The following is a 26,414-nucleotide window of genomic DNA, read 5'->3' on the forward strand; positions in this document are numbered from 1 at the left end:
CTTGGAGCCTGGGGAGGGCAAAAAACGGCCTCCCCCACTCCACCCCGGAGGCTGAAAACGCCCTCCCAGAGCCTCCGTGTGAGCCCTATACTTACCTGGCATCCAAAACGGGCCACAGGGAGACTCCTGGGAGGGGAGGGGCAGCATGGGTGGGGCCAGCCGAAAATCAGCTGGCCAGCGCGAGCATGCGTGCTGGAGCTGAGCTAGGGTAATGGCTGGTGTGCCCACAGATATGGCTCTGCGTGCCACAGGTTCGCCATCACGGCCCTATATCATTTCTGACAAATGGTGGTCCAATCTCTTCTTAAAAACAGCCAGTAATGGAGCACCCACAACTTCTGGTGGCAAGCTGTTCCACTGGTTAATTGTTCTAAATGTCAGGAAATTCCTCCTTAATTTCAGGTTGCTTCTCTCCCTGATTAGTTTCCATCTATTGTTTCTTCTCCTGGACTTCTTGGAGGCACAAGAAGGCAACCCAAGAATTTTCTTTCTGTACATGCAGTCCTCGGCATACAACCACAATTGGGCTCAACATTTCCATTGTTAAGTGAGACATTGGTTAAGTGAGCTTTGTGACATTTTACAACCTTTCTTGCCACCGTTGTTAAGTGAGTCACCACAGTTGATAAGTTAGTTGTATGGTTGGTAAAAATCTCTTTTATTGCTTGTGCTGGCTTCAAAAATATATTGATCTGAACAGATAGTCCCTGTCTTACGATGACAACGGAGCCCAAAACTTCTGTTGCTAAGCGAGACGCTTGTTCAGTGTATTTTGCACCATTTTTACAACCTTTCTTTGGCCACAGTTGTTAAGTGAATCACTGCACTTGTTAAGTGAGTAACCCCGTTGTTAAGTGAATCCGGTTTCCTCATTGACTTTGTCCCTTTGCAACGTCGCAAAAGGAGATCACATGACCCCGGCACGGGGCAACTGTCATAAATATGAGTCGGTTGTCCTAAGTGTGAAAAAAGGTCTTTTTTTTTTTCCAGTGCCATTGTAACGTCGAAACAATCAGGAAATCAATGGTTGTAAGTAGAGGACTGCAGGCAATGCTAAAGCTAAGCCGTTTCAAAAGTCTAGAGCAGTGCCAGTCTTCGTAATTTCGTGCAAAAAAGTAGTGACTCATTCACACCGAGCTGTTTGCTGGTTTCAGTAGGTGAGAAATATTTTTTTTTTTTGCACAGGTGAATGAATGAGTTTGCAAAGGCGCCACTAACAGCGGGTTCAATCAGCTGGGTGAAATTGTACTCTAACCAAGGTTTTATCAGAAGGGAATATCCTCACCCGATTTATGTTGGAATATCTGGTGCGGTGGCCTAGAGGTGGAGCTCTCGCCTGACAATCAGGAGGCTGTGAGTTCCATCCTAGGTAGAGGAAGATATTTCTCTCTCTCTGGGCACGATGAGAATATATCTGCCGAACAAAACTCTGCATTGGTGACAGGAAAGGCATCCGGCCATGAAAACACTCTGTTAGCTCCATTCAGTTGCCCAGACTCCACCTCGCAAGGGATTATGGGGTCATTAAAAGAAGAGGACGATTTATGTTGGAATATTTAATTTCCCAATTGTGCAGCTTCCTTCTATCAGTTTCTGGGTGGGATTTAGAACGTTAAAACCAGTCAGAGTCAGAATAGAGCTGGAAGGAACCTTGGAGGTCTTCTAGTCCAGCTCAAGCAGGAGATCCTATACCAGTGATGGCTAATCTTTTTGCCATTGCATGCCAGGAGAGGGGGGGGCGGGGGAGGGGCGCGCGCACGTGCCCACACGCATGCGTGCGCAAACCCTCACCCCGCTCCTGGCACATGATGGCCTGGTAGGCCCGTTTTTCTTTCTTACCTGGTTCCAGATCCTCTCTGTGTATCTGGGAAGGGCAAAAACAGCCTTTCCCATTCCCTTGGAGGCCCTACGGAGGCTGAAAGGACCCATTTCCCAACTCTCAGTGGGACAGGAAGTGACATTTTTTGCTGTCCCAAGCCTCCAGAACCTCTCTAGGAGTCTGTAGGAGCCTCTCTAGGAGTCCCTGGAGGGTGGGGACATGAAAAAACGTCACTTCCTGTCCCACCGGGAGTCGGGAAATAGGCCCTTTCAGCCTCCGTAGGGCCTCCAAGGGAGTGGGAAAGGCTGTTTTCGCCCTTCCCAGATACACAGAGAGGATCTGGAACCAGGTAAGAAAGAAAAACGGGCCTTCCCCACGCTGCCCCCAGGCCCTCCGAGGCAGGAAACATGTGCATGCGTGCCAGAAAGCAGAAGACAGGTGGACAGTGCGCCGGGAAGCTGCTCTTCCGGTTTCCGGCACTCCTCGGCGCGTGTGCTCCTGTTTCAGCACTCGGTGCCGAAAAGGTTCGCCAACACTGTCCTGTACCATTTCAGACAAGGTTGCAATAGGATGGCGGTGACCTACTGCTTATGCAGGAAGTCCTCGACTTACGACCCACAAATTGAGGCCGAAATTTCTACTGCTAAACGAGACAGTTGTTAAGTGAGTTTTGCCCCATTTTACGACCTTTACGACAGTTGTTAAGTGAACCACTGCCGTTTTTAAGTTAGTAACATGGTTGTTAAGTGACCTCCCCATTGCTTGTCAGAAGGTCGCAAAAAATAATGTTTACATGACTCCGGGACACTGCAGCCATCATAAATAGGAGTCAATTGCCAAATGTCCAAATTTTGAACATGTAACCTTGGGGATGCTTGCAACATTTGTGAGTGCGAAAAACGGTCCCAACTCGCTTTTTTCAGTGGCGTTCCAACTTCGAACTGTCACTAAACAAATGGTTGTAAATTGAGGATTACCTGTATCTAGCATTTCAGGAAAACGTCAAAGGAAAAGAATTTAATACTCCTGGTAGATAATATGTCAACTCGCAAAGCATCCCTGGCCTGCTCTCGAGTTGTCATAGGCCAGGGGGGATGGGAAACTGGAGAAATGGCACAGCAGCCAAAGACAAATGCACATTCCACACTTATCTCTCTCAAGGCTGTATCCCAGGGTTACCTACAGCAGTCGAGGGGAGTGACTTCTACAACCTGCAAAATTGCTCCGTTGGCGAATGTGATTGATGACACACCCCAAGGGGGTGGGGAAACAGGGTTATAATTGGAGCGTAAATTACATAGGGTCAGAGCTGGCCTCACTTGGGAACGTGCTGACATGAAACTCCTAATAAACAACTGTATTTCTTTTGAAGCTTCGCAGGAGAGGCATGTTTTAATTAGGGCATCCGGAACCCTGACAGCATATTCCTTTGGATTTCAACAAGGAGTTCTTCATTCTTACCATGGTGTTGGCTTTCCTTACAGAGGTGGAGACGGAGAAGTTGGCCCGCACCGTGTTTACCAAGCTTCACAATATTTGCAGCACCTGGGTGAAGGATTTCCCGCTCCAGTTGAAGCCGTGTCGGTACTACGAGACATCGATCCACGCCATTAAGAACATGCGACGCAAGATGGAAGACAAACATGTCTGCATTCCAGACTTCAACACCCTCTTTAACCTGGAGGTAAAAAGGAGACCTGCCAGCAGGTAGCAAAGACGTATTCGATGAAACTCTAGGTAGCCAGAATCAGGGTGGATTTGATTTAAATGAAGTTGATTTAAATCACTGGTAAAAAGGCTAGATTTAAATCAACTCAATTTGCGTGAATGCATCAATGCAGTGCATGTTATCTCACCTTTGCAGAGCTCGGATTCATTGAATGAGTTTACCAAAAATGTAAATATTGCAGAAATCTACAGCCTCATGCTCCATAACTAAGCTCCATTTCAATGCTGAATAAACTAAATGATTAATGTATCTTAAATAGAAAACTATCTTTAGATAGATTTTTATTCCAAAAGCATTTTATTAAAATAAATTTGATAAAAAAAAAAATCCGATTTAAATTTTTAAAAATCCGATTTGAATTTTAAAAAATTAATTTATATATATACATATACATATACATACATACATACATACATACATACATACATACATACATATATATATATATATGTTTTCTCAGGTTTTCGCGGGTGTTTGTATGTAGGTCTTTGGTTATTCGGGTCTTCTCCCACGTAAAATTGGAAGTGTCTTGGCGACGTTTCGACGAAGTCTCATTCGTCATCTTCAGGCTGGTGTTCTCGGCTTCGTGCTTCCAGGAGCAATGTGAGATCTCAGCTGTCTCTTCCTTTTAACTGCTAGTGGGGGTGTGAGATGATTGGGTGGGGACTTGGCTGTGTTCTGATTGGGTGGAGGTGTGTTCTGATTGGTTAGGGGCTTGGCTGTGCTCTGATTGGATGGGGGGTTGGTTGTGCTCTGATTGGCTGGGGGTGTGTTCTGTTTGGGTGGGGGCTTGGTTGTGCTCAGCTTAGTCTCAAATCCCCCTGCAACTCAGACTAAGCTGAGCACAACCAAGCCCCCACCCAAACAGAACACACCCCCAGCCAATCAGAGCACAACCAACCCCCCATCCAATCAGAGCACAGCCAAGCCCCTAACCAATCAGAACACACCTCCACCCAATCAGAACACAGCCAAGTCCCCACCCAATCATCTCACACCCCCACTAGCAGTTAAAAGGAAGAGACAGCTGAGATCTCACATTGCTCCTGGAAGCACGAAGCCGAGAACACCAGCCTGAAGATGACGAATGAGACTTCGTCGAAACGTCGCCAAGACACTTCCAATTTTACGTGGGAGAAGACCCGAATAACCAAAGACCTACATATATATATATATATATATATATATATTTAAAAGCATCGATTTTTATCCACCCTGGGTAGAATCCTGATAGGTGCCAACGGAATGTTTATTATTGCAGTTAGGATTAAGAAGGTGAGTGTGGGTGAAAACATTATATATGAAGGAACTCCACACCCGATATCTCCATTTGTCATGCTCCCAAACCGACAAAGATACTCTTGAGTTACTCCAAAGCAGTTTACTTTGTTGTTCCTCAACTATATTTGATTACCCTAATCCTGAAATATGAGCCAGCCGTGTGCTGCAGCTGCCAAAAAAGCCAACAGTCTTTGGCTGCATCAACAGAGCGAATCAGGATCATGTTACTAGCACTTTATAAGCTCTTAGTAAGACCACACTTGGAATAATGGCTTTGGTCGTTATCAGATAAAAAAAGATGTTGAGACTCTAGAAAGAGTGCAGAGAAGAGCAACAAGGATGATTAGAAGACTGGAGGGTAAAACCAGTGGTAAAATCAATTTTTTTTTACTACCGCTTCGGTGGTGTGGCTTGGTGGGCATGGTGTGGCTTGGTGGGCGTGGCAGGGGATGGATACTGCAAAATCTCCATTTCCACCCCACTCTGGGGCCAGCCAGAGGTGGTATTTGCCGGTTCTCCGAACTACTCAAAATTTCCATTACCAGTTCTGCAAAAACTGCCAGAACCTGCTGGATTTCACCCCTGGATAAAACATATGAAGGACGGTTGCAGGAACTGGGTATGTCTAGTTTAATGAGAAGAAGGACTAGGGGTGACATGATAGCAGTGTTCCGATATCTCAGGGGCTGCCACAAAGAAGAGGGAGTCAAGCTATTCTCCAAACCACCTGAAGAAGCAACGGATGGAACTGTCATTGTGAGTTGGGAGGCCATGTAAATTTTCTGAATAAATAAAAATATTAATATAGGCAGAAATCTTGCCAAACTAAAGCGGACTACAACGTCAATAAAATATATATTCGGAGAGCTTTTAGGGAAGAGCACTGTTGAGCCTATTCCTCCCAACCAAACGATCTAAACCTTGCTGTCTTTTGGTCCTTGGGAATGCAGCCCCTCCTCCTGGGAATCCAGACGACATTCCACTGCACCATCGCTGTTCTGGTTAGACAGAATAATAAGAGTCGGAAGGGACTTTGGAGGTCTTCTAGTCCAACCCCATGCTCAGGCAGGAGACCATTCCGGACAAGGGTCTCCAGTCTCTTCTTAAAAACCCCCAGTGTTGAAACATCCACAAGCTTCTGGAAGCAAACCGTTCCATTGATTAACTGTTCTTACTGTCGGGAAATTCCTCCTTGGTTCTAGTTTGCTTCTCTCCTTGTTTTTCTGTCTCCGTCCCACACGCACCCACACCAACAGACGTCCAAGAGTTAAAAACCAAACCAGCCAACAAAATCCTTTTCCTTATGATAACGGAACTTGGCAGCAACCTAGTGGCTGCCTGCCAAGAGTTTATTATTTACGAAGGGAAGAGATAACTTCTCTCCGCTTCTGGTACATCAAAGTAAAATGTTCAATAATTACAGAGTCAATCAAGTCCAGAGATAATCCAGCAAAGTCTATAGCAAAAGTCCGGCAATGCAGAATGGCATGGAAGCTTTCAGCTTTGTTCGTCACAAGGCTTGACTGGCCACCACGCTCCCTTTTATACCCTGTGGGGTGTGGTTCAGTGACTCAGCCTAATCTTCTGTTGCGCACGCTTATCTCTGCGACGCTGGCGTGGATCCAGCCAAGACTCATTACCCTCATCACTGTCCATCTGTGGCTGCGTGGACGTGCTTGGCCCTGGCCCTATCTCTTGCCCTTCGGCGGACACCGAAGGCATTGCCAGAGAGGAGGGTCCTGGAGAGGGAGGCCTTGCCAACTCCTCTCCTTCACTCTCGGAGTCCTCTCCTGCCGATGACACAGGCTCAGGTAACGGAGCCACAACACTTTGATTAATTTCCTTCCATTGCTTCTTCAGGTGCTTTGGGGAATAGGGTGACCCCCTCTTCTTTGTGGCAGCCCCTTAGACTGCGGGAGAAGGAGTAGCAGACCCTTGCTCAGGGAGGGGAGTCAAGGAAGTCATCATCTTAGAATCATTACGTTCCCGCAAGCGGTCTAAGCCCAACCCTTCTTGAATTCCATTGACTGTTACCTAGTGCCAATTTAGCGCTGACTGTTGACTTGCGTGTAGGCATGAGCAATAAATCAGCTTAACTGGAGCTTAACATGTGGTCTGGATTCTTCAACCTGGCAGTTTCTATTATCCCCAGTCCCATTGGATGACTATCCCCTGTGTTTGATTTTTAGCCGGTTCCAACCTGACTGTTCGCACTTAGGCTTCCCCAGCAGCACAAAGCCGAGTCTTCGTCCCAATAAACCCCTTTTATTTAATGTACAGTGAATTCCTCTCCAGCAAAGTCTTTCCTCTCCCACAGTGTTTCAAGATAGTTCACTATTACTGACCTTTATCAGGCTTGGAGAGTGGCCAGGCCGATATCTTTCAGACGTTGCAATACTTGGCAAGAATGCAGGAATGAACTAATTGTCTCCTGCAAACTCCACTCCCCTTTCGCTCCTCTTTTATTCCCCCTGGGAGGGGCCATTCAGCGTCCACCTGTGGCCTTACTCCCAAGTCGACCCTTGTTCTTTAGCTGTTCCAGTGGTGGGTTGCTCCCGGTTTGCACCGGTTTACAAGAACCGGTAGTAAAAATTTGTAGTTGTTCGGAGAACCGGTAATAACATTGGCTGGCCACACCCCAGGTCGCTTACCCCGCCTACCTCATCAGAGGCTTTTTTCCCCGCTACTTTTAAAAGCATTTTTTCTACAACCTCTTCGGCCGAAAAAATGCTTTTAAAAGTAAAAAAAAAAAGCCTCTGATGATCGCGCGGCTCAGCTGGGATCATCAGAGGCTTTTAAAAGCGTTTTTTCTACAACCTCTTCAGCCAAAGAGGTTGTAGGGAAAATTGCCTTTACAAGCCTCTGATGATCCCAGCTGAGTTGCCTGATTGTCAGAGGCTTTTAAAAGCATTTTTTTCTGCAACCTCTTAAGGTTGTAGAAAAAATGCTTTTAAAAGTAAAAAAAAGAAAAAAAGTTGGCCACGCCCACCCAGTCACATTATCCCCCCACCAAGCCACACCCACAAAATAAGCCACGCCCACAGAACCGGTAGTAAAAAAATTTAGAACCCATCCCTGAGCTGTTCCCTTCATCTGGCAACTCTGCGCATGCGCATACTGGGAACAGGCTCCAGCTGTTTGTCTGCCTCACTGATGTCTGACTCTGAAGGCAGCTGATAACCGGCATACGTCCCTGGCTCCTTCTCTGCCTCCAACGCAGAGCCCTCATCAGAGCCTCCCCCAGACTCCAGGACTGGCCCATGTTCCTCCCCAACCTCCTCACTGTCCGAATCTGCTGCCAGATCCGCTGGCCGCTGGCGGGCCACAACACTGACTTAATTTTTTCTCCTTTAACGGCCCTCTGCATAACCTAGCTGCTGGCCCTTGGTTTGTTCTCTCTTTTGATTTGCTCCTCTTTTGATTGGCAGGATCAAGGGGAGCAGGCCTATTTTGCCGTCTTTGATGGCCACGGAGGAGTGGACGCAGCCATTTACGCCTCCATTCACCTGCACGTGAATTTGGTGCACCAAGAAGCGTTCCAGCACGACCCCGCCGAAGCCCTCTGCAAAGCCTTCCAGGTTACGGATGAACGTTTCGTGCAGAAGGCAGCCAGAGAGGTGAACTAAATTCTCCGGTTGAGCGAGCGGGAAGGGCTTGGTTTTCCAGACCGCTCTGGACTGACTCTAGAACAGGGGTGTCAAACTCACAACGACACATTGTCGTCACATAATGTATTGCAACTTTCCCTTTTGCTAAACCGGGAGGGTGGGCGTGGTCAGTGCATGATGCGTCTGGCCTGCGGGCTGCGAATTTGACACCCCTGATCTAGAAACCCCGTTCTGTTCTTGTCGGAGGCACCGTTTAAGGCAGGGGTCCCAACTTGTCCAGCTTTGCAAATGAGCAGCGGGGTGGGTGGGTAGAGGAGATGGTTCCTCGTGAGCGGTGGGGGCCAGAGCACACACGAATAGTGTGTAGCTGTTTGCAGAAGTGGCCAGGCACGCATACAAACCGCCCACACAAATGGAGCTTTGCACGTGCATGCACTCACCTGCCGCTTGTGCAAGTGGAACTGCACGCACGCACGTTTACTTGCTGCTTCTGCAGCCCAGTTCTCAATGGGCTGCGGCCCAGTAGTGGGGCATGGCCCGGCGGTTGGGGACCCCTGGTTTAAGACACTTCTGGGTCTTGAAAGGATATTAGCTGGTGACCATTGCCTGGGGTAAGCCTGTGGGAGATTCAGTCATGTCCCTGTCAAGGAGCTGGAGCGAATGACAGGAGCTTACCCTGCCAGGCAGCAGCATACGGGTCTTGAACGCGGGCTTGCTAACCTCCTGTTGAGGAATTCGCAGAGCAATCCTAGAGTAGCAAGGGTGTGCACATGAAAGCGACTGAGAGCAGTTGCAAATAATCACAGCCAACACACAGATACACTGAGTTGTGTTTACTTTTAGGAAATAGCAATAAGGCACAGTCCAATAAACAGTCCAGGTCATACACAGATAAAGCAGTAGATAGTTAAACAATAGTCCAGGGATATTCCAATAACAAAGTCTTCTTACCAGTTGTTGTAGTCATACACCATAAACAGTTGCAAACAGTAGCAAACACAGCAAAAAGCAGTAACAATCCGTAACGTTCAGCAAAGAGCAGCAGAAAAATCAGCAAAGATAAACAATGGTCAGCAAAGAGAAACAAATCTTGTTTCAAGCTCCCTCTTAAGGACATTGGCTACAGAGCTAACCAATCAGGACACAGTATGATGCAATACAGCAATACAGTCTTAAAGCTATATCGAGGTTTATATATTGCCAAGCCAACAAGTTAGGTAATTATCATTTCCTAACACCTCCAACCCAGCAGTCGTGAGCCACCGTATTCCTTACTTAAGAGCTATTCTCTTAGAGGATAACGTAGACGTAGGACCACAATTGAAGCCAGAATTTCTGTTGCTGTGTGAGAAATTTGTTAAGTGAGTTTGGCCCCATTTTACAACGTTTCTTGCCACATTTCGTAAGGGAATCACTGCAGTTGTTAAATGAGTTAACACATTTGTTAAGTGAATCTGGCTTCCCCGTTGACTTTGCATGTCAGGTGGTCACAAAAGGGGATCACATGATTCCCAGGACACTGCCAGAATCAAAAATATGAACGAGTTGCCCAAGCAACCAAATTTTGATCCTGTGACTATGGGGATGCTGCAATGATCAGAAATCACATTTTCCCCCAGTGCCGTTGTACCTTTGAACAGTCACTAAGTGAAATGTTGTCCTGCGGTCCTCGACTTATCAGAGGCAGGAATTCCCATTATACATTCATGATTCATAACTAGAGATACTCATGTGACAGACCTGTTTTATGACATTTTTTGTGGTAAGTGTTGTTAAGTGAACCCATTGTTCCACTGCCTGTCGTCGTTGGGAAGAAAATCTGCCAATATTTTATTTATTTTCCTGCGAGCCAGACTGCCTACCTGGAATTTCAAACATGGGCCTAGAAAGCCATAATATAATTCTGCTTTGGCGAATTGATCTCACCCTGGCCTTAACCTCTGGGTATTTCGCTGTGCCCTCAAAACCTTGTTGTTCCGCCAGGCCGGGCTATCAATGTAAAGATTTTAATTGGTTTTAAATGTGGGATTTTAAATTTGGGGGTTTTATAATTGAGCCAATTATTTAATAATTTTAATTATTCTTAAATTTTGTCTGCCTTTGTGCTTTTAATCAGGCTGTACACCGCCCCGAGTCCTTCGGGAGAAGGGCGGTATAGAAATAAAATAATAATAATAATAATAATAATAATAATAATAATTATTATTATTATTATTATTATTATTATTATTAACATGGCTCTAGAACTCATTGACTGAAATATTTCCCATTCTGAGAAAATCCCTGAAGCTGTATTTTTGCCTAGAGCAGAAACTATTTTAGATGGCTTTGATCACTGAAAAGCCAATAGACTTTTCCGGTTATCTGTCTGTTCCTTAAATAGAAAGGCTGAACAAAAATAACTGTTCATATTAACACTTACTGATTTGGTACATAGCCACGGATGCTCTCCATTTTTTTCTTTCCTTAAGTCATGTGTTAAGACAGGTTTCAAAATGATTTTTGCCCCGGGCGTTGAGGCTTTCCAAATCAGAAATGCACCTCAGTATTTCAAACAGCTTGGTAAAAAATCTCTTTTATTGCACGCGCTGGCTTCAAAAATATATGGATCTGCACAGGTAGTCCTCGTCTTACGATGACAACAGAGCCCAAAACATATGTTGCTAAGTGAGATGGTTGTTAACGTGAATTTTTGCTTCATTTCTACGAGCTTTCTTGCCATGGTTGTTAAGTGAATCACTGCACTTGTTAAGTTAGGAAGTCAGTTGTTAAGCGAATCTGGCCTCCCCAATGACTTTGCTAGTTGGAAGTCCGCAAAAGGAGATCACATGAACCCGGGAAGCTTCAACTGTCGTAAATATGAGTCATATGAGTTGCCAAGCACCTGAATTTTGATCCCATGTCCATATATATATATATTATATTTTATATCAATATATTTTACATACAGTAATAATAGTTAATATTGTTTAGATATATATAATTGTAGTCATTCAACTTCTAACATTTGTGTATACATAGTGGTTATAATGTACCATATTTTTCGGACTATAAGATGCACCTAAATTTAGAAGAGGAAAACAACAAAAAACCGTTTTTGGCCTCCCTTTCTTCGGGCCTTTTTTCAGCCCTTTTCCAGCCTTTTTTTGAGACTTTTTTCAGCCCGTTTTCAAGGCTTTTTTCGGCCTGTTTTTTCTGAGAAAACGGACCGAAAAAGCCTCAGGAACAGGCCAAAAAAGCCTAAAAAACGGGCCAAAAAAAGCCCCAATTTTCACAATTTCTAACTTCTCTTTTTTTAAAATTCTTAGTAAAATAGCCAGCCTATTCGGAAGTATTCTATATCTACCCATCATCTTTTGCCCTTTTTAGTTTTTTATTTTATTCTTATTGACTTTTTGGTAAATCTTTCATGCTTCTCTCTTGGAATCTTGTAGCTCCTTACATCAGATTTATTTGATCTTTGTATTTCATCTAAGGCAGGGGTGAAATCCAAATTTTTTTCCCTGCCGGTTCTGGGGGCATGGCTTGGTGGGCATGGAAGGGGAAGGATATTGCAAAATCTCCATTCCCACCCCACTCCAGGGGAAGGATACTGCAAAATCTCCATTCCCACTCCACTCTGGGGCCAGCCAGAGATGGTATTTGCCAGTTCTCCAAACAACTCAAAATTTCCGCTACCGGTTCTCCAGAAGCTGTGAGAACCTGCTGCATTTCATCCCTGATCTAAGGTTTCGTTTTCTCAAGGGTGCCCAAACGACGGTTTGTGTTTTCTCTTTATAGAGTTTGCGATGCGGCACCACAGGCGTTGTGACATTCATCCGAAGGAACATGTTGTATGTGGCCTGGCTGGGGGACTCTCAAGTCATGCTCGTGAAAAGGGGCCAGGCGGTAGAACTGATGAAGCCTCATAAACCAGACCGGGAGGTGAGTCCACACTAGGACTACAAAACCCCTCGTAAAAAAATGGGGACGTGTGCAGAGTCTTTGCATTTGCTAACTGGTGGTGTGATGACCCGAGGCAAGGCACAGAGGCAACACAGTCAGCTGATAGTTCAAATTGCCCCTTTATTGCTCCAACTTTCCCCCAAACGCTCCCACGTTACGGTAAATCCTAGAGCAAAATGATCAAACACAAACACACACACACACCTCCTGCAGCCTGTGGCTGCAAGTAGTCCAGCAAAGTGCTGTGAGCGCTACGGCTGCAAAGTAAGAAATCCAGCGGGGCAAGGAATAAGTCAATGAGTCCAGGAAGCAAGAAATAAAACAAGAAGTCCAGGAAACTCCAAACGTCGGGAATGGCACACAAAACTCCATGAATTCAGTGTTTGTTCCTGACAAATGCCCCTCCCCACAGCGTCTCCTTAAGTCTCTGTTCCCAGGTATGCCTTGTGAAGAGAGGTGGGGCGCTCTCCTCCTGAGTTGTAGGGTCAGCCTGTGCTGTTCCCGCCTCCTCTCCACTCTCCATGCTCGGGGATCAGGAGGGGGCAGTTCTTGCTCGTCACCTGAGCTCCTTCACTCCTCATGTCCACTGCCTGCCCTCTCTTGGTCATCCTGGCCCCGTTCCTCCCTTCTAGCAAGCCATCCCACTCCTGAGGGGGCCCTGGCCCGCCTCCTTTCCACATTCATCTGAAGGCAATGAAGCCGCCCCCTTGTTCTCCCTTGGCTCCACCTCCGGCTCGTATTCCTCCAGGCTCCGATGGGGACATGACAGGTGTGGTGTGGCAGTCAACGAACACCCTTTCCTGGATAGGGATGGTTCTTTGCTAGATCACTCATGCCCTAAACATCTGCTGTTTGGACTACTGCAATGCCCTCTACTTAGGGCTACCCTTGAAGAGTCTCTGGGAGCATCAGCTGGTAGAGAATGGAGCCACACAGGGAATTTTTGGCACCCAAAGGAAGGGTGCATGTAACACCTTTGCTCCATGACCTATACTGGGTGCTGGCTTGCTTCTGGGTCCAATTCAAGGGGTTGGTTATGACCTTGAAAGGCCTCTATGGCATGGGGCTGGGCTCCCTATGGAATGGTCTTCGCCCCATTACATCGGCCTGTAGGTATGTTGCAGACCGGATCAGTTAAAAGAATTCCAACTGGGGGAGTCCAGGAAGAGACCTTCTCTGCCATTGCCCCCCCATGGAACATTTCCCCCCTCCCCGAGGTAACCCCCCCCCCACTCTCCTGGTCTTCTGGAAAGGCATATAAACATGGCTCTGTGGCCTCGCTCACGGCGCACAGTAGAACACACAGCTGTGGGGCTGGTAGGCAAAAGATTTTTTTAAAAAATCTGATTGGTGCTTTCCTCACATTTCAATTAGTTTTAATTGTTTTACCATCCTTGCCTCTTTTTAACTTTTATGTACTGTTTTTATGTTTTAATATTTTATTGTACACTGCCCAGAATCCCTTCTGTGAGGTAGATGGGCAGTTCCAAAATGTGATAGATGATAATAGAGATAGATATAGATGAGATACATAGATATAGGTAGACGATAGATTTTGTCAGCTTTGGAAGCCATATTAGGCCGGAAGCTTCCATGCTGCCACCTTCTCCTGTGTGGGAAAGTCGGAGGGGGGATTTAGTAGAGGGGGTTGTCCGTAGACATAATAGCATTCTTCCTCTCGGTCAAGGTCAGGGCGATCCGGCATCTGGAGAAGGAGTGGTTGGAGTGATGTCTCGAGATGGGACGGATGGTGATTGGAGCATATGATCGACTAAGAAGTGAGGGGATGGTTTGGGGGGTTTTGATTTACTGAGGGAAAACCCGGACCTCTCAGATTCGGGTTTTCCCAGATGTGCCAGTTTACTTATTCTAGTATATAGAACTTTGAAAAATGCTTGCTTCAAAGTTTTTACTTGGAGTTGGGTTTTTTTCTGGAACGCTGACAGATTTATTTATTTATTTATTTATTTAGGGTATGGCAAATACGTGGATTTATAGTAGTTCAAATGTTAATGTCCAGTCCACCCAGCCATTCAAGGACAGGGTGGTCTGTGTTGAAAAAAAAAATCAGACATTGGGCCGGTGTAAGCTCTTGATGGACATTCAGACACAATGTGATGGATATTTTGTCGAGGAGCCCCACAGTCCCACTGGGGGGGTAGAGACAAGACCCCACTTAAACAATGAGTCCTGGCAGACACCATGTTGGGTACAGATCCTGTTCAGAGTTGACCAACGCTGGCGAGGAAGATCAAAACCTGGCACCTTTTGTGTAGGGTCATCTACGTAACTGCCTGTTGCTGGGCGTTCAGCAGCCCGTTTGGCTTTCCACTGTGTGTTGATGTCAAAGTTGCTAGACAGTTGTTGAGTAAGTGCCAGAGAGGGCTTCCTGGATTTAACCCTGCCAATTGATAGATGAGGAAGATCAGCGTGCCCAGGATCATAAGCGGTTGCATAAAATCTACTCCTACTTGCTGGCTCCCCGTCTTGAGCCACACTGCACCACCAGCTCTACGAAGGCAGGAAGCCTTAGTGAAGGAGTACAACAAAATTATGAGATGACAGATAGGTAGGTAGGTAGGTAGGTAGGTAGGTAGGTAGGTAGGAAGATAGATAGATAGATAGATAGATAGATAGATAGATAGATAGATGGATGGATGGATGGATGGATGGATGGATGGATGGATGGATGGATGGATGGATGGATGGATGGATTAGGGGGGAGAGAGGGAGAGAGAGAGAGAGGAGGGAGGGAGAATATGGCATGCTGGCCTAGTGGAGAAGACACTTGCCTCCCACTTGGAAGGTTAAGAGTTCAATCCTAGGTAGAAGCAGATGTTTCTCTCCTAGGGTGCAAAGAAAAAACATCTGCTGTGAACTCTGTGTGGCATCAGAAAGGGCATCCAGCCAGTAAATGCTCAGCTCCATCCAGTCATCCAGATTCTACCCCGAATTTAGGGATTACGGGATTGTAAAAAGGGTTTTTTTTTTTTTTAATGGATAGATAGAATAATTTGTTTTTCTGTTTTTTGGTGAACCTTGAGGAAATATGTATGTTGCAAGCGTGAAGTAGTTAGGTAGATTCCATTGCAGCAGCAGGAAGTTCAACCAACAGGTGAACTGTCTTCTGTTTTAGGATGAGAAGAAACGCATCGAGGCTCTTGGAGGCTGCGTGGTCTGGTTTGGAGCATGGCGAGTCAACGGAAGTCTTTCTGTCTCCAGAGCTATTGGTAGGGAAAAAAAATGCTACCTGTTGTATCCTTTGCAATATTCAATTGTTAATGTGGATTGCTGGTAGTCAGGAAGTGCTGCAGCCAGAGTGGGCAAATTGAATGAAAATGTCTACTCAATACTTTTGGAGCAGAGCCAAGCAAAGCATTGGAAAGCTCTAGAGAAGAGATTAAAAGCAAACCACAGAGACAATGTTGATGTTGTCAGTCCTAACAGCATCAATAACAGAGTTGGAAGGGCCCTTGAAGGTCTTCTGGTCCAACCCCCTGCTCAGGCAGGAGACCCTCTATAATTTTGAACAAAGAGTTGTTCAATCTGTTCCTGGTGAGCATGGCCAGGGTGGGCGTAGCCAGCTCGACGTCACTCGTATCACAGGTGCTTATGGTGGCCCGAGCACTCTGCCAGACAAAATGGGCTCCTGAGCTCAGTTTTCAGCTGCAATGGCCTCCTGCAACCCTCTGCCAGTGAAAACGGAGCTCAGGAGGGTCACGTGCGGCCCTCCCAAGCTCTGCTCTTGCTGGCAGAGGCATCGTGGTCCGGTCCTTCGCTGTTTCCAGATCTAAGCACCATGCAGGCTGGATCCGGCCTGCGGGCTTTGAGTTTGACACCCCTGGTGTAAGGGGTATGCGTCAGAAGTCTAAATCTGTTTTTTGTTGTTGTTTTTTTTTTTGTCTACCTGTTCCAGGTGATGCAGAGCACAAGCCATACATCTGTGGAGACGCAGATTCTGGATCCACAGTGCTGGATGGATCAGAGGATTACCTCATTCTAGCCTGCGACGGCTTCTACGACACGGTGAACCCCGACGAGGCGGTGAAAGTGGTGGCCGACCACCTGAAGGAGAACAACGGGGACAGCAGCATGGTAGCCCACAAGTTGGTGGCTTCCGCTCGAGATGCCGGCTCTAGCGACAACATCACGGTCATCGTGGTCTTCCTCAGGGACATGAACGCCATCATCAGCGTCGGTGAGGAATCCGAGTGGACCGAGAACTCTTTCCAAGGCGGGCAAGAGGACAGCGGCGACGACAAAGAGAACCAGGGAGATTGCAAGAGACAGTGGCCTCAGCACCAGGTCTCGGCGCCTGCCGATCTGGGGTACGACGGCAGAGTGGATTCCTTCACAGACAGAACTACCTTGAGCGCCAGTTCCCCCATCAACATCTTCGAAGACCCCGGCTGCTTAGACCTGAGGAAAACAGAAGCGGGCAAAATCCACAGTGCCAAACGCCTTTCTCCGGATCAAGTCTTCAGCGCTGGCGTACCAAAGAGGGCGATTTTGAGTCAAGGCGTTTTGGAAGACGGCAAGAGAAGGGACGACGTTCCTCCCCAGGGGCAGAAGGCACTACAGGGCTCCATGAACTTGGGCTCTTCAAGCCCAGGGGAGTGCAGCGTGGTGTTGGTGGAGGCCCCGATCCCCGCCGGGCCTGAAGGCCTGTGGTTCAAGTCGTGGGGAAGAAAAGCTTCCATTTTCTCTCACTTTCATTTCTGCGACACCAAGCGGTGGCAACGGTTAGCGAGACTGAAGCCGAAGCTCAATGGGCTTCTCTTTGAGCAGAGGTCCCTTTTCTGCCCGGAAGGTTTAACCCTCTGCTCACCCAACCACCTAAATGGCCGTAGGAACAAGTTCCTAAGAAGCCATCTTGGGCAAGTTTCCCTTGGTTGCCATCAAGGTCACGGCGAGAGTATTTTCTTGATGTTAAGGCCAAGTCCCTGTATACCACCAGACCCATGGCTGCTGTGGAGTTGTAAAAAATAACACGTTCCCTCCTTTGTATTTTACTTTACTTTTTTCCTCTTCTTCTTCTTCAATAGGCTAGACATTTCACAGAATTAGAAGTAATTCGGAGGGAGTGTTTCAGAATTAGGATATCACGGAAGGCTCTGCTCATGTAAATACATCCTGGGAATCCTAGTGTTTGCCTCCAAAAATTGGGAAAAACAAAAACAAACAAACGAACAAGGATTGGCATACCAGTCTCCCTAGCAACTTCATGGACACATTCAATCTCTCTCTCTCATGTACAAACAACACACACTCACACGGATCTGTATGTACTCTTTGTGTAGTCGCTTCATTTCTTCATGGGAACTCGATATTCTTATGGACTCGCTGGACAAGACAGGAAAGTGCCATTAAAAAAAAAAAAAGAATTTGCAAAAAAATAACAGAGAGAAAAAATAAGAGAGAGAAACCCGTTATGAGAGAAGCCTACGGAGCAATATTTTCAGAAAGACTTTCTAGAACCGATGTGGGATTGGTTGTTTTTTTTTTGTAAGTGGAGGCGAGGAGGAAGTAGGAAGGCGTATAAGGAATCCTTTTGGGGACTGGGCTTCTTTAATCCCATAAGAGCAAAAATTACGTTATCAGGTCGTTTTGCAGGTCTGTTGTGAAAAAGCCATAGGGGAGGTTCAATCTAGCACCTGGGCCCTCCCAACCCTTCAGATGCAGTTCAAGAGACGTATTCAATCTTTTAATTTTTTTTCTTTCCTCCCATTGAGAAGATGGGGCAAGGGGAAGCCATGCCAGGCCAGGCTTTTGTAGTTTTTAAAAGAAAAGATAATTTCCTGCTGCTAAAATGGAAACTATACTGAAATCAGAGTTAACTTTTTTGGGGAGGTTCTGGGGAGGGAGGTGTTCCTTAATGACAGTTCAGCCTTTTAAACTGGGGGTGGTGGGGGGTGGTAATAATGCTTAAATGGTTTAAGATTAATCATCATTTTGCAGCTGATTCAAGCCGCCGCGCTCTCTTTCCCAGTCCTTTTTATCTCAGGTGTCAAAACTGATGTAAAAATCAGTTCGGATACAATTCACATTGTCCTATTGAAAACTCATTTAAACCGCCAATTTGTCATCAGTTCTGCTTTCCCAGGTAAGAAGTTGTGATCTTTTTCTTTTTTTAAAAAAAAAAGAAATAATCGCGTTTCGGGAACATTTTCACTCAAATTGCTTGCATGTTCAACTGAAGAGGCTGTAAGAACAGGAAAGGAAACTACTAGGGATGTCCAGAGCAGTTGGGAGCGTAAACAGAAGAAGAAATAAAGTATGAACGTGGCTATCTAACACTAGCAACATTAGAAAAATGATGTAAAAGTTTGGAGATTTAAATTGCCAGTTAGAGGTTCAGGGTGAGAGTCTGAGGATTGCCTTCCATTTGTTACTTTAATCCTGATGAGTAAAATATTCTTTAAACAAACACTAATTTTCACATAAACTAGGTAGCTGGGATGTACCAGAATCACATAAAGCATGTCAATTGTCTTTTAGGTACTTAAAATATTCAGCACACCACTTACACTACACTACCTTAAAAAAAAACTCACCAAAATTCCACAATATTCTGATCACTAAAACTAACTGGGGCACTCTGCCATTTGTGCAAATTTAAATAGTTACAGAAAACTCGAGATTACTGATGATTAGAAAATGCTTCTGAACTTTGATTTGTGGTCTGACGGTTTATTTTTTAAAATATATATATATATATATTTGAGGTAGTCCTTAACTAGGCACCCTTTAGAGGTTTTTAGAACTGCAACCCTCAAAATCTGGACATCGTAATTGGAAATCCTGAAGAATGCCATATTCGGAAAGAATTCTCTAGAGCTGTGTTCATCACTCTCTGGCAACTTGATGAGGTGTGGACTTCAACTCCCAGAATTCTCCAGCAATTCTGGGAGTTGAAGAGCAGTGATTCTCAACTCTAGCAACTTTTAAGACGTGTGGACTTCAACTCCCAGAATTCCCTAGCTGAGCCATGCTAGCTGGGGAATTCTGGGAGTTGGAAGTCTGCGCCTCATAAAAATGGCAAGGGTGACAAGCTCTGCATGAGAGGAAACAGTAGTTTTATTCCTGGAAAGGAGATTAAAAGCCTTAGCTTGAGGCATACTTATGGAGAGGGGAAGAACTATTTCTTTGTTATTTGGCAACTACAAGCTTAGGTGTAACACGTTAGTAGAGGGTGACAAGAAGATGAGTACATGTAGACGGCAGCAATTTGTGCTACCTTGTCTGAAAAACTTTCAGATCAGTTGAGGAGAGATCGATCCAGTTGCTGTCTTCAACGCAACGCGCAAAAGCAATTGTCCGAAGACGCGACCAAGTTCGTAGGTGCCGTTAGAAGTATTGGACGCTCTTCCCAAAATGCAGGCGTCCTTGGAAGGTGCTGGTTGTGGAACATGCTCTCTCTCTCTCTCTCTCGTGTTTATAAAGTTAAGACTTCATGCCTGTGGATTGTGAACTTGATACAGTGGATTACCTGCTGTTCGCCATGTTTGACCCTGCAGGAAAGAGCCGGTCAATGGATTCCTACTGTGATCCAGTACAAAAATATTGTTACAAACAAGTAGAGCGTGTCCATTTCTTTCATCTCCACGTAGTGACAAAAGTGTGTAGAATCCATTTGTGAGGCGAATTATTATTATTACTTTTTTCAAACGTGGTAATAATGACATATTTTAAAAGTTGTTGTTCCTGATTCCGGTTCGTGCCGCTTGATTCTATGACACTAGGCATAAGAGACAAAAAACAAAAAAACAAAAAAACAAAAGGAAAAAAAAGTGCTTTGTGACATGCTTTGTTTTTTTTCTTCATTGCCACTGGTAAAATAGGAAGTAATTCTCTTCAGTTAAAACTCCTGTGCCCTCATTTGCTGCTTGCTGACGTAAGCAATAAGCTCCTTTTAAACTAACGATAATCTTAAATGTTCAGTATCTTGTATTTTGAACCTTTTAGCTGGTGAAAATATAAAAACAAAAAAACACAAAAAACTACCACAACTACTAATATAGATATTTAACCGTGTTAATGTTGGTCGTCCTGTAAAGTGTTTGGTAAATCTGTTGTATTTAACTAGTGGTTTGATATTTGCATACTGAAATCTTTCCAATAAAGGTCTGAAGTATCCCTCAAGTTCACACAAATCTGCATAGTCAGTTGTGTAAGAACACAGAAGCAGTAGCAGGAGAGAGACGCACTCCAGCGGCCGCCCTTCCAGAGGCCGCTCGAGAGCCGGCTGGTGAATTTATCCACTGTGACTTTCAAAGGGATTCTTTTAATCCCCCTCGGATAGAAACCGGATAGAATTAGGAGGAATACCTTCTGCAGCAGGAGAAAGGGATTATAGATAGTCCTGCAGTTACAACCACAATTGGGATCAGCGTTCCCGTCGCTAAGCAAGGCAGCTGGTTTAGTAAGCCGCATCCGATTTTCTGACTTTTTTAGTCCACGGTGGTTAAGCAAACACCTGCCGTCGTTAAGTGAATCGCATGATCATTAAGCAGATACAGCTCCCCCCCGTTGGTTGCGGGGGGTGATCACATGACACTGGGATGCTGCGACTGTGGTACATATCCTGCTGGCTGCTCAAACTTTGATCAGATGAGTTTGGGGCTGCTGTGACAGTTGTGTGAGGAGGATGGGTCACTTATTCCGGTGCCGTCGTAAACTTCGAACGGCCGCTCAATGAATGGTTCTAAGTTGAGGACTACATGTAACGTTTATCCTGATGCTGATTAATCCACTCCGGTTGCCCTGTGCTTGCACAGAAGGAAGTATATATAAATATTTATACCCTGAAGTGCCATCAATCACTCTCAGCACTTTAGAATCTACTCCGACTTCTACATACTTCCTGAAAAAGCACAATCTGCTACTCCCCTCCTAAGCAAACTAGGGATACCTACAAAAGCAAGGAAGGAAGGATATTTATCCCTGGCTCAGAGAGAGAACAATGTCCTTAACAGGAAGAGACCTCAGCACTCAGACAGCATCTAACCCTCCCCTGCTTCCATATAAATCAATTTAAAATTAGAACCTTTAGATTCATAAAGTAGCCCTATCTATTACCTGTCCTGTGTTTACAATACTCCTATATTCAAAGGCAACTTTGCTTTTTTTTTTTTAATTCTAGAAGAATAGTTAAGCCAGAAAAACAGCTATGCAGTGTTAAAAGTTCAACGCGAAAAACTGAAAATTGTAGTTCAAGGGGTTCCTTTACCTTGCCTAGGAATTTGAGATTAATTAAGAAACTGGACATCTTTTCCAAGAATCAGCCTGTTCGGCTCCAGAGCAAAAAGGACCACAAACACAATGCCACCAGTGAGGGTTCTTACGCCCGTTAACAAGGCCTGATTTCTCTTTATAATATAAGCTCTACGGTAGGACTAAACATTTAGCTTCCAGTATTAACACGTTTGAAGTATTGCGCAAAATGTCAAATTTGGTTTGACGGGATAAAACGTGTGTCTAACAATCCCTGCTGCTGGAAAGAAAGAAAAAAAAAATTAATGACATTCCTCATTATTACTAAAACGTTAGAACTGTGCATTCTTAAGAATGCCAAGCATATAACACAGAGCTATTGAAAGTTAATTGTGTTGTCCTAAAACACTAACGAAGTAGGTCAGTTTAGTAGAAATGATTTAGTAACATGTTCGGATCGGTTGAAAATTTTATTCCAGTAACTTTTAATGACTTTAGTAGGAATTGTGTATTAGCCATATTTTATTTATTAAAGCTGTTCGAACAAGGACTATGTTCAACCTCTACCAGTACCTTAATAAAACAACAAATCCTAACTTTCCTGTCTTACTTCTTTAATGACAAATAACACACTCTTGAGTTTCTCTCGTTTCATACGGTAGATAGTTTAAACCAGGGGTCTCCAACCTTGGCAACTTTAAGACTTCAACCCCCAGAATTCCTCAGCTGGCAAAGCGGCTGAGGAATTCTGGGAGTTGTAGTCCACAAGTCTTAAAAGTTGCCAAGGTTGGAGACCCCTGGTTTAAACCATCAACTGATTTTCTGCTTCAAACTGCAGAGAAGATTTCAAAGCTTTGTGTTGCAAAAACAGCAGCAAACCCACAGAAAAGAGTCCCCAAAAGTACTTTTTCAAAGCCAACAGGACTTTGTTTTTGTTTGAAGATGTTTCATTACACATCCAAGAAGCTTCTGCAGTTCTGGCTGAAGAACAGATGAGATGGATGAGAAGTGAAATATCTTCAAGGAAAAACGAAGTTCCTTTGCCTTTTCAAAAAGCACCTTTTGGACAACCATGGTCTGAATTGTCTGAGAATCTCCAGACATTCGGCCACAGAAAAGAGGCACTTTGAAGCAGCAAAATTTACAAATTGGGGGTGGGGGAGAGAAATCCCCCCTACCCCAGGGAACACAATTATTTGATTTACATCTTGTATTTCCTCTAGGTTGAAGGAAAAGTACCTATGTACTGATTTCTTCCCAGTTTCTGCTTCTCAAGAACTTTTTAAGAACAATGTGTTGTGTGTTTGCCTTAAAATTACTCTGAGCTTCAGGAGATGAGGATAAACTAGATTCCAATTCTCAACCGCAATCCAATATTTAACCATCACTCGATACAAGCTCTCAGCGAAATGAAAATGGCATCGTTTCGTGGGAGACAAAACAAACAATGTCAGTGGAAAATGGGGAAGTGATCCAAAGTGTAAAAACCTCCAGAGACCTCTCTTAGTGTCTGAATACATCATTTTCTGGTTCTCTTAAGAGATCCTACCTTAAAATAATACCAGGAATGAAAGTGACAGCTGCCTATAAAAATCAATAGATATAATTGTGGTTAGATGCTGATATGTCCATTTCAAAACTATGATGTAACCACAATACAAATCTTGCTTTTTCTTAAGTGCTCCTCCTTAAGTGTGTCTTAATTAGTTAAAAAAAAGTATTATACAATCAGTTTGAAGGTAAATAACAAGGGGATTTCTTGGAATGCTGAGTCTTAAGACTAGATTTTAATTTTAGTAATGAGAGTCTAAGATGCTGTTGCCAAAGGAAATAAAAATGCTTTTAACCGGACTAGTTTCCTCTGCTCTGCTCTGCTCTGCGATTCAAATGCATTTTTTTAAAAAAAGAGCCTGGAATACTTGCTTTATTATAATTCCAAAGAAGGGAATTTTACTCTTCTCAATGCTTAATTTCAGAGCAAGCACAGGACTAGGGACGTTCATTTGACAGTGATGTGGAATTGAAATATTTCAAAGTTACAACTCTGGAGCATGTCATTCCAAACAGCTTCTAGAAGTTTGTTCTCGTTCCTCAATCACAGTTTTACTTATTCCGATACCATGCTAGTTGTAACACCATGTCATTTTCTATTGCAATTACATACTTGTCACTATGCATAAAAATACAACTACAGTAGTACCTCACCACTCATCGTTAATTGGTTCCGGGAGGTGCGATGAATACCAAATAATTTTTTCCCATAAGGAATAATGTAGTGAGTCACAAAGCAGCCAACAACAAGAAGTTCTAGCTTGTGCGTTGAGTACCAAACAAGTACCAGGACAAAATGTTCACGTCAAAATGCGTTGAGTACCAATTTTGAATGAGTTTCAAAGCCGTTGAGTACCAAGATAACACTGTATCGCAATTAGAATTTGCAGTCAGACAAGAGCACTGGACACAAACATTACTAGGAATTCATCTTATGAAGGTGGAAATTAAATTTTCCAAGAGACACTTTGATCCTGCTATTTTTAATAAGCAGATATGTAATGAGAATGAAGAAGTTTTAACTCTGACTCCCTCCTCCCCAAATTACTAAACATACTACAGGGAACTAGCTGGTTGTCTATCTATCCCAATTTTACATTTTCACCACTACTGTTCTTTTTACATAAAAAACCATCACAAAACGCTCTAAAGGTGTTTTGCAAAGGCGCTTTGATATTGAATCTAGCAGGCTCTCTTTAAGAACTTCAACTGCACAAGCACAGTCAATTCCACATTCATTTTATTAATTAAAAGAGTGCAAACCATTTTCACCTGAATTTTTACAGTTTTTAAACATTACATTTACAAATGGGTATTTCTGCTTAAGGTATAACACTCAGGAGAAGATAAATACACCAGGATACATGAAGTAATAGGCATATAGTTATAAACATGCTTTTAAGAGATCAGCCAAATTTAATCTTAAAATCAGAACATCTTCAGTAGCTTAAATGCAATGCAGAAAAGGCTACTTCCAACTGGCCAGAACTGGAGTAATTCGGAGAGAGAGAAAACTCCTCTTGGAAAATATTTAAATAGCTTAAGACAACGATGTACACTGTTTAAAATAATTGCAGCAGGCAAGCATCCGTTCTTCATCACCTTAAACCTTCCCACATCACTGAGGAATACAAGCTAAGGTAAAAGTACTTTTTTTGGAGGTATATCAGGTGGAAGCCTCTGTTAAATGAGACTGGAAAACCAGTATAGCTAGAATTTTCAGAGATAAAGTCAGGAAAAATCTGTGTAAGGCATTTCCAGGAAATGTGGGGCAGTGTTCCCAAGAAACAAGCTACCAGATGCTAATCAAACGTCAGACAGCTCTCGCATCATTAAAAGCTCTTATCTGAGACCAAACAGAACAAACAAATTGGAATAATTTCTTATCAGGAGCAGCCTATGTCAATAAAATCAACGAAGGATAAAGACAGATTAGAGAAGAAATCAGTAGTCTTTAAAATGGATTGGCACGATAGAGTTTTGTACAGTATTTTGAGAGGGTACTCTAAAATTAGAGGGAGGCACAGACTACGTGAGCAGTGGGGGTTTTTTTCTAAGCAAAATGGAAGTTTTAAGCATTTACTAGACTTAAGGAGTCCACTTTTGTTCCTTAAAACGTCCCCAAATGGAAATGGGGGCTCCAAATTGGAATTCACTTGGCTGGAGGGGGCCTCTGAGGCCTACAAAAGTGAGGGTGATGTGGCTCACTTTTTTTGCACCTCTCAGTTTAAAAGCACTCCGCATCAGAGTGAGCCACAAAAAAAGGTGAAATCTAAAGAAGCACGAAGGGACACTTACACACTGGCGGGCAGATCTGAAGAACCAATGATTTAGTAGGATCTCACCGTTCTTTGCGGAGGGAGGGTGGCAGGACTCTTAACGCAGGTGTTCTCAAAGCGACCCTGAAGTTGACTTATTTGATCCGGGCGTCATCTTCAGACACAACCAGGTATGAGGAAGAGCAAGAGAAAAATACACAGACCTCCAGATGCTATGAAGTCGCTCTGGGAGCAAATTGCTGGTATGGCATAGGCAGGCAGGTCCCTCTGCAAACGGTTTAGTTCCAAAGCGCCAATCCGGATAAGATTTTAGCTGGTGCAGCAGGAAGAACCCAGTATTACCTCGCGCTGTCCTTCCCTGTGTCAAAGGGCAGATCTTCAGGGCCCAATTGGTCAGCCTCGGGGAAGAGCGAGCATAGTTCTGAGGCTGAAAACACAAAAGGTTTATGGTGAAGACTCCTGATTTGGTGCGACAGAAGCCTTCGGCTGCCATGCACCCCGAAAAGAACAACCAGCTGACCCTGATTTTTGTCGTTCAGGTGGGTTCTGCTGAGTCAATTCCGCCTCACGGCAAGAATCCCTTTCTCTACTGGGCTGAACACTAGTGGGAATGGAGGGAGGACAAACCTGGAAACTTGTAGGTTTCCTGACTCATTCGAATCAGATGTCAATGACTTTTCCTACTTCAAAAGAACTTTTAACTAAGGTTTTTGTCAAACGTCTATGGAGATTCTCAGTCCTCCAGATCATGGTTGTTCCAAAGGTGCTTTTTCAAGAGGAAACTGGACTTTCTGGTTTTTTCTTTGAAGACATTTCGCTTCTCATCCAAGAAGCTTCTTCAGCTCTGACTGGATGGTGGAGAAGGGAGGAATTTATATTCCTTGCAGACAGCTGGTACACTTGCATTCTTTTGGAGAGCCGTTGAGGCCACTTGGATGTCTGTGTCCTCAGGATTACCACACCCTTTTGCACTACTCGGATGACTATGA

The 26,414-nt window shown here is 44.4% G+C and overlaps 2 protein-coding genes across 3 annotated transcripts in view; one reads left to right on the forward strand and one right to left on the reverse strand.

The window, feature by feature from the left end:
- PPM1E (protein phosphatase, Mg2+/Mn2+ dependent 1E) overlaps positions 1-22,156 on the forward strand; it is a 131,777-nt gene extending 109,621 nt beyond the window's left edge. Inside the window, exons 3-7 of the mRNA XM_070931990.1 lie at positions 3,304-3,503; positions 8,258-8,446; positions 12,218-12,361; positions 15,519-15,612; positions 16,299-22,156. Coding sequence (XP_070788091.1) covers positions 3,304-3,503; positions 8,258-8,446; positions 12,218-12,361; positions 15,519-15,612; positions 16,299-17,371 — 1,700 coding nt within the window. The 3' untranslated portion in view covers positions 17,372-22,156. The remainder of the gene's footprint in view (positions 1-3,303; positions 3,504-8,257; positions 8,447-12,217; positions 12,362-15,518; positions 15,613-16,298) is intronic.
- A 2,257-nt stretch (positions 22,157-24,413) lies between these two features.
- TRIM37 (tripartite motif containing 37) overlaps positions 24,414-26,414 on the reverse strand; it is a 60,375-nt gene continuing 58,374 nt past the window's right edge. For both annotated transcript variants that reach the window (XM_070931992.1, XM_070931991.1), the window contains one exon: positions 24,414-25,852. In XM_070931992.1, coding sequence (XP_070788093.1) covers positions 25,764-25,852 — 89 coding nt within the window. In that variant the 3' untranslated portion in view covers positions 24,414-25,763. The remainder of the gene's footprint in view (positions 25,853-26,414) is intronic.

The sequence above is a fragment of the Pituophis catenifer genome, unplaced genomic scaffold, assembly GCF_029215685.1.
Source record: "Pituophis catenifer annectens isolate HBS135680 unplaced genomic scaffold, rPitCat1.0.hap2 SCAF_1, whole genome shotgun sequence".
NCBI classification, from domain to species: Eukaryota; Metazoa; Chordata; class Lepidosauria; order Squamata; family Colubridae; genus Pituophis; species Pituophis catenifer.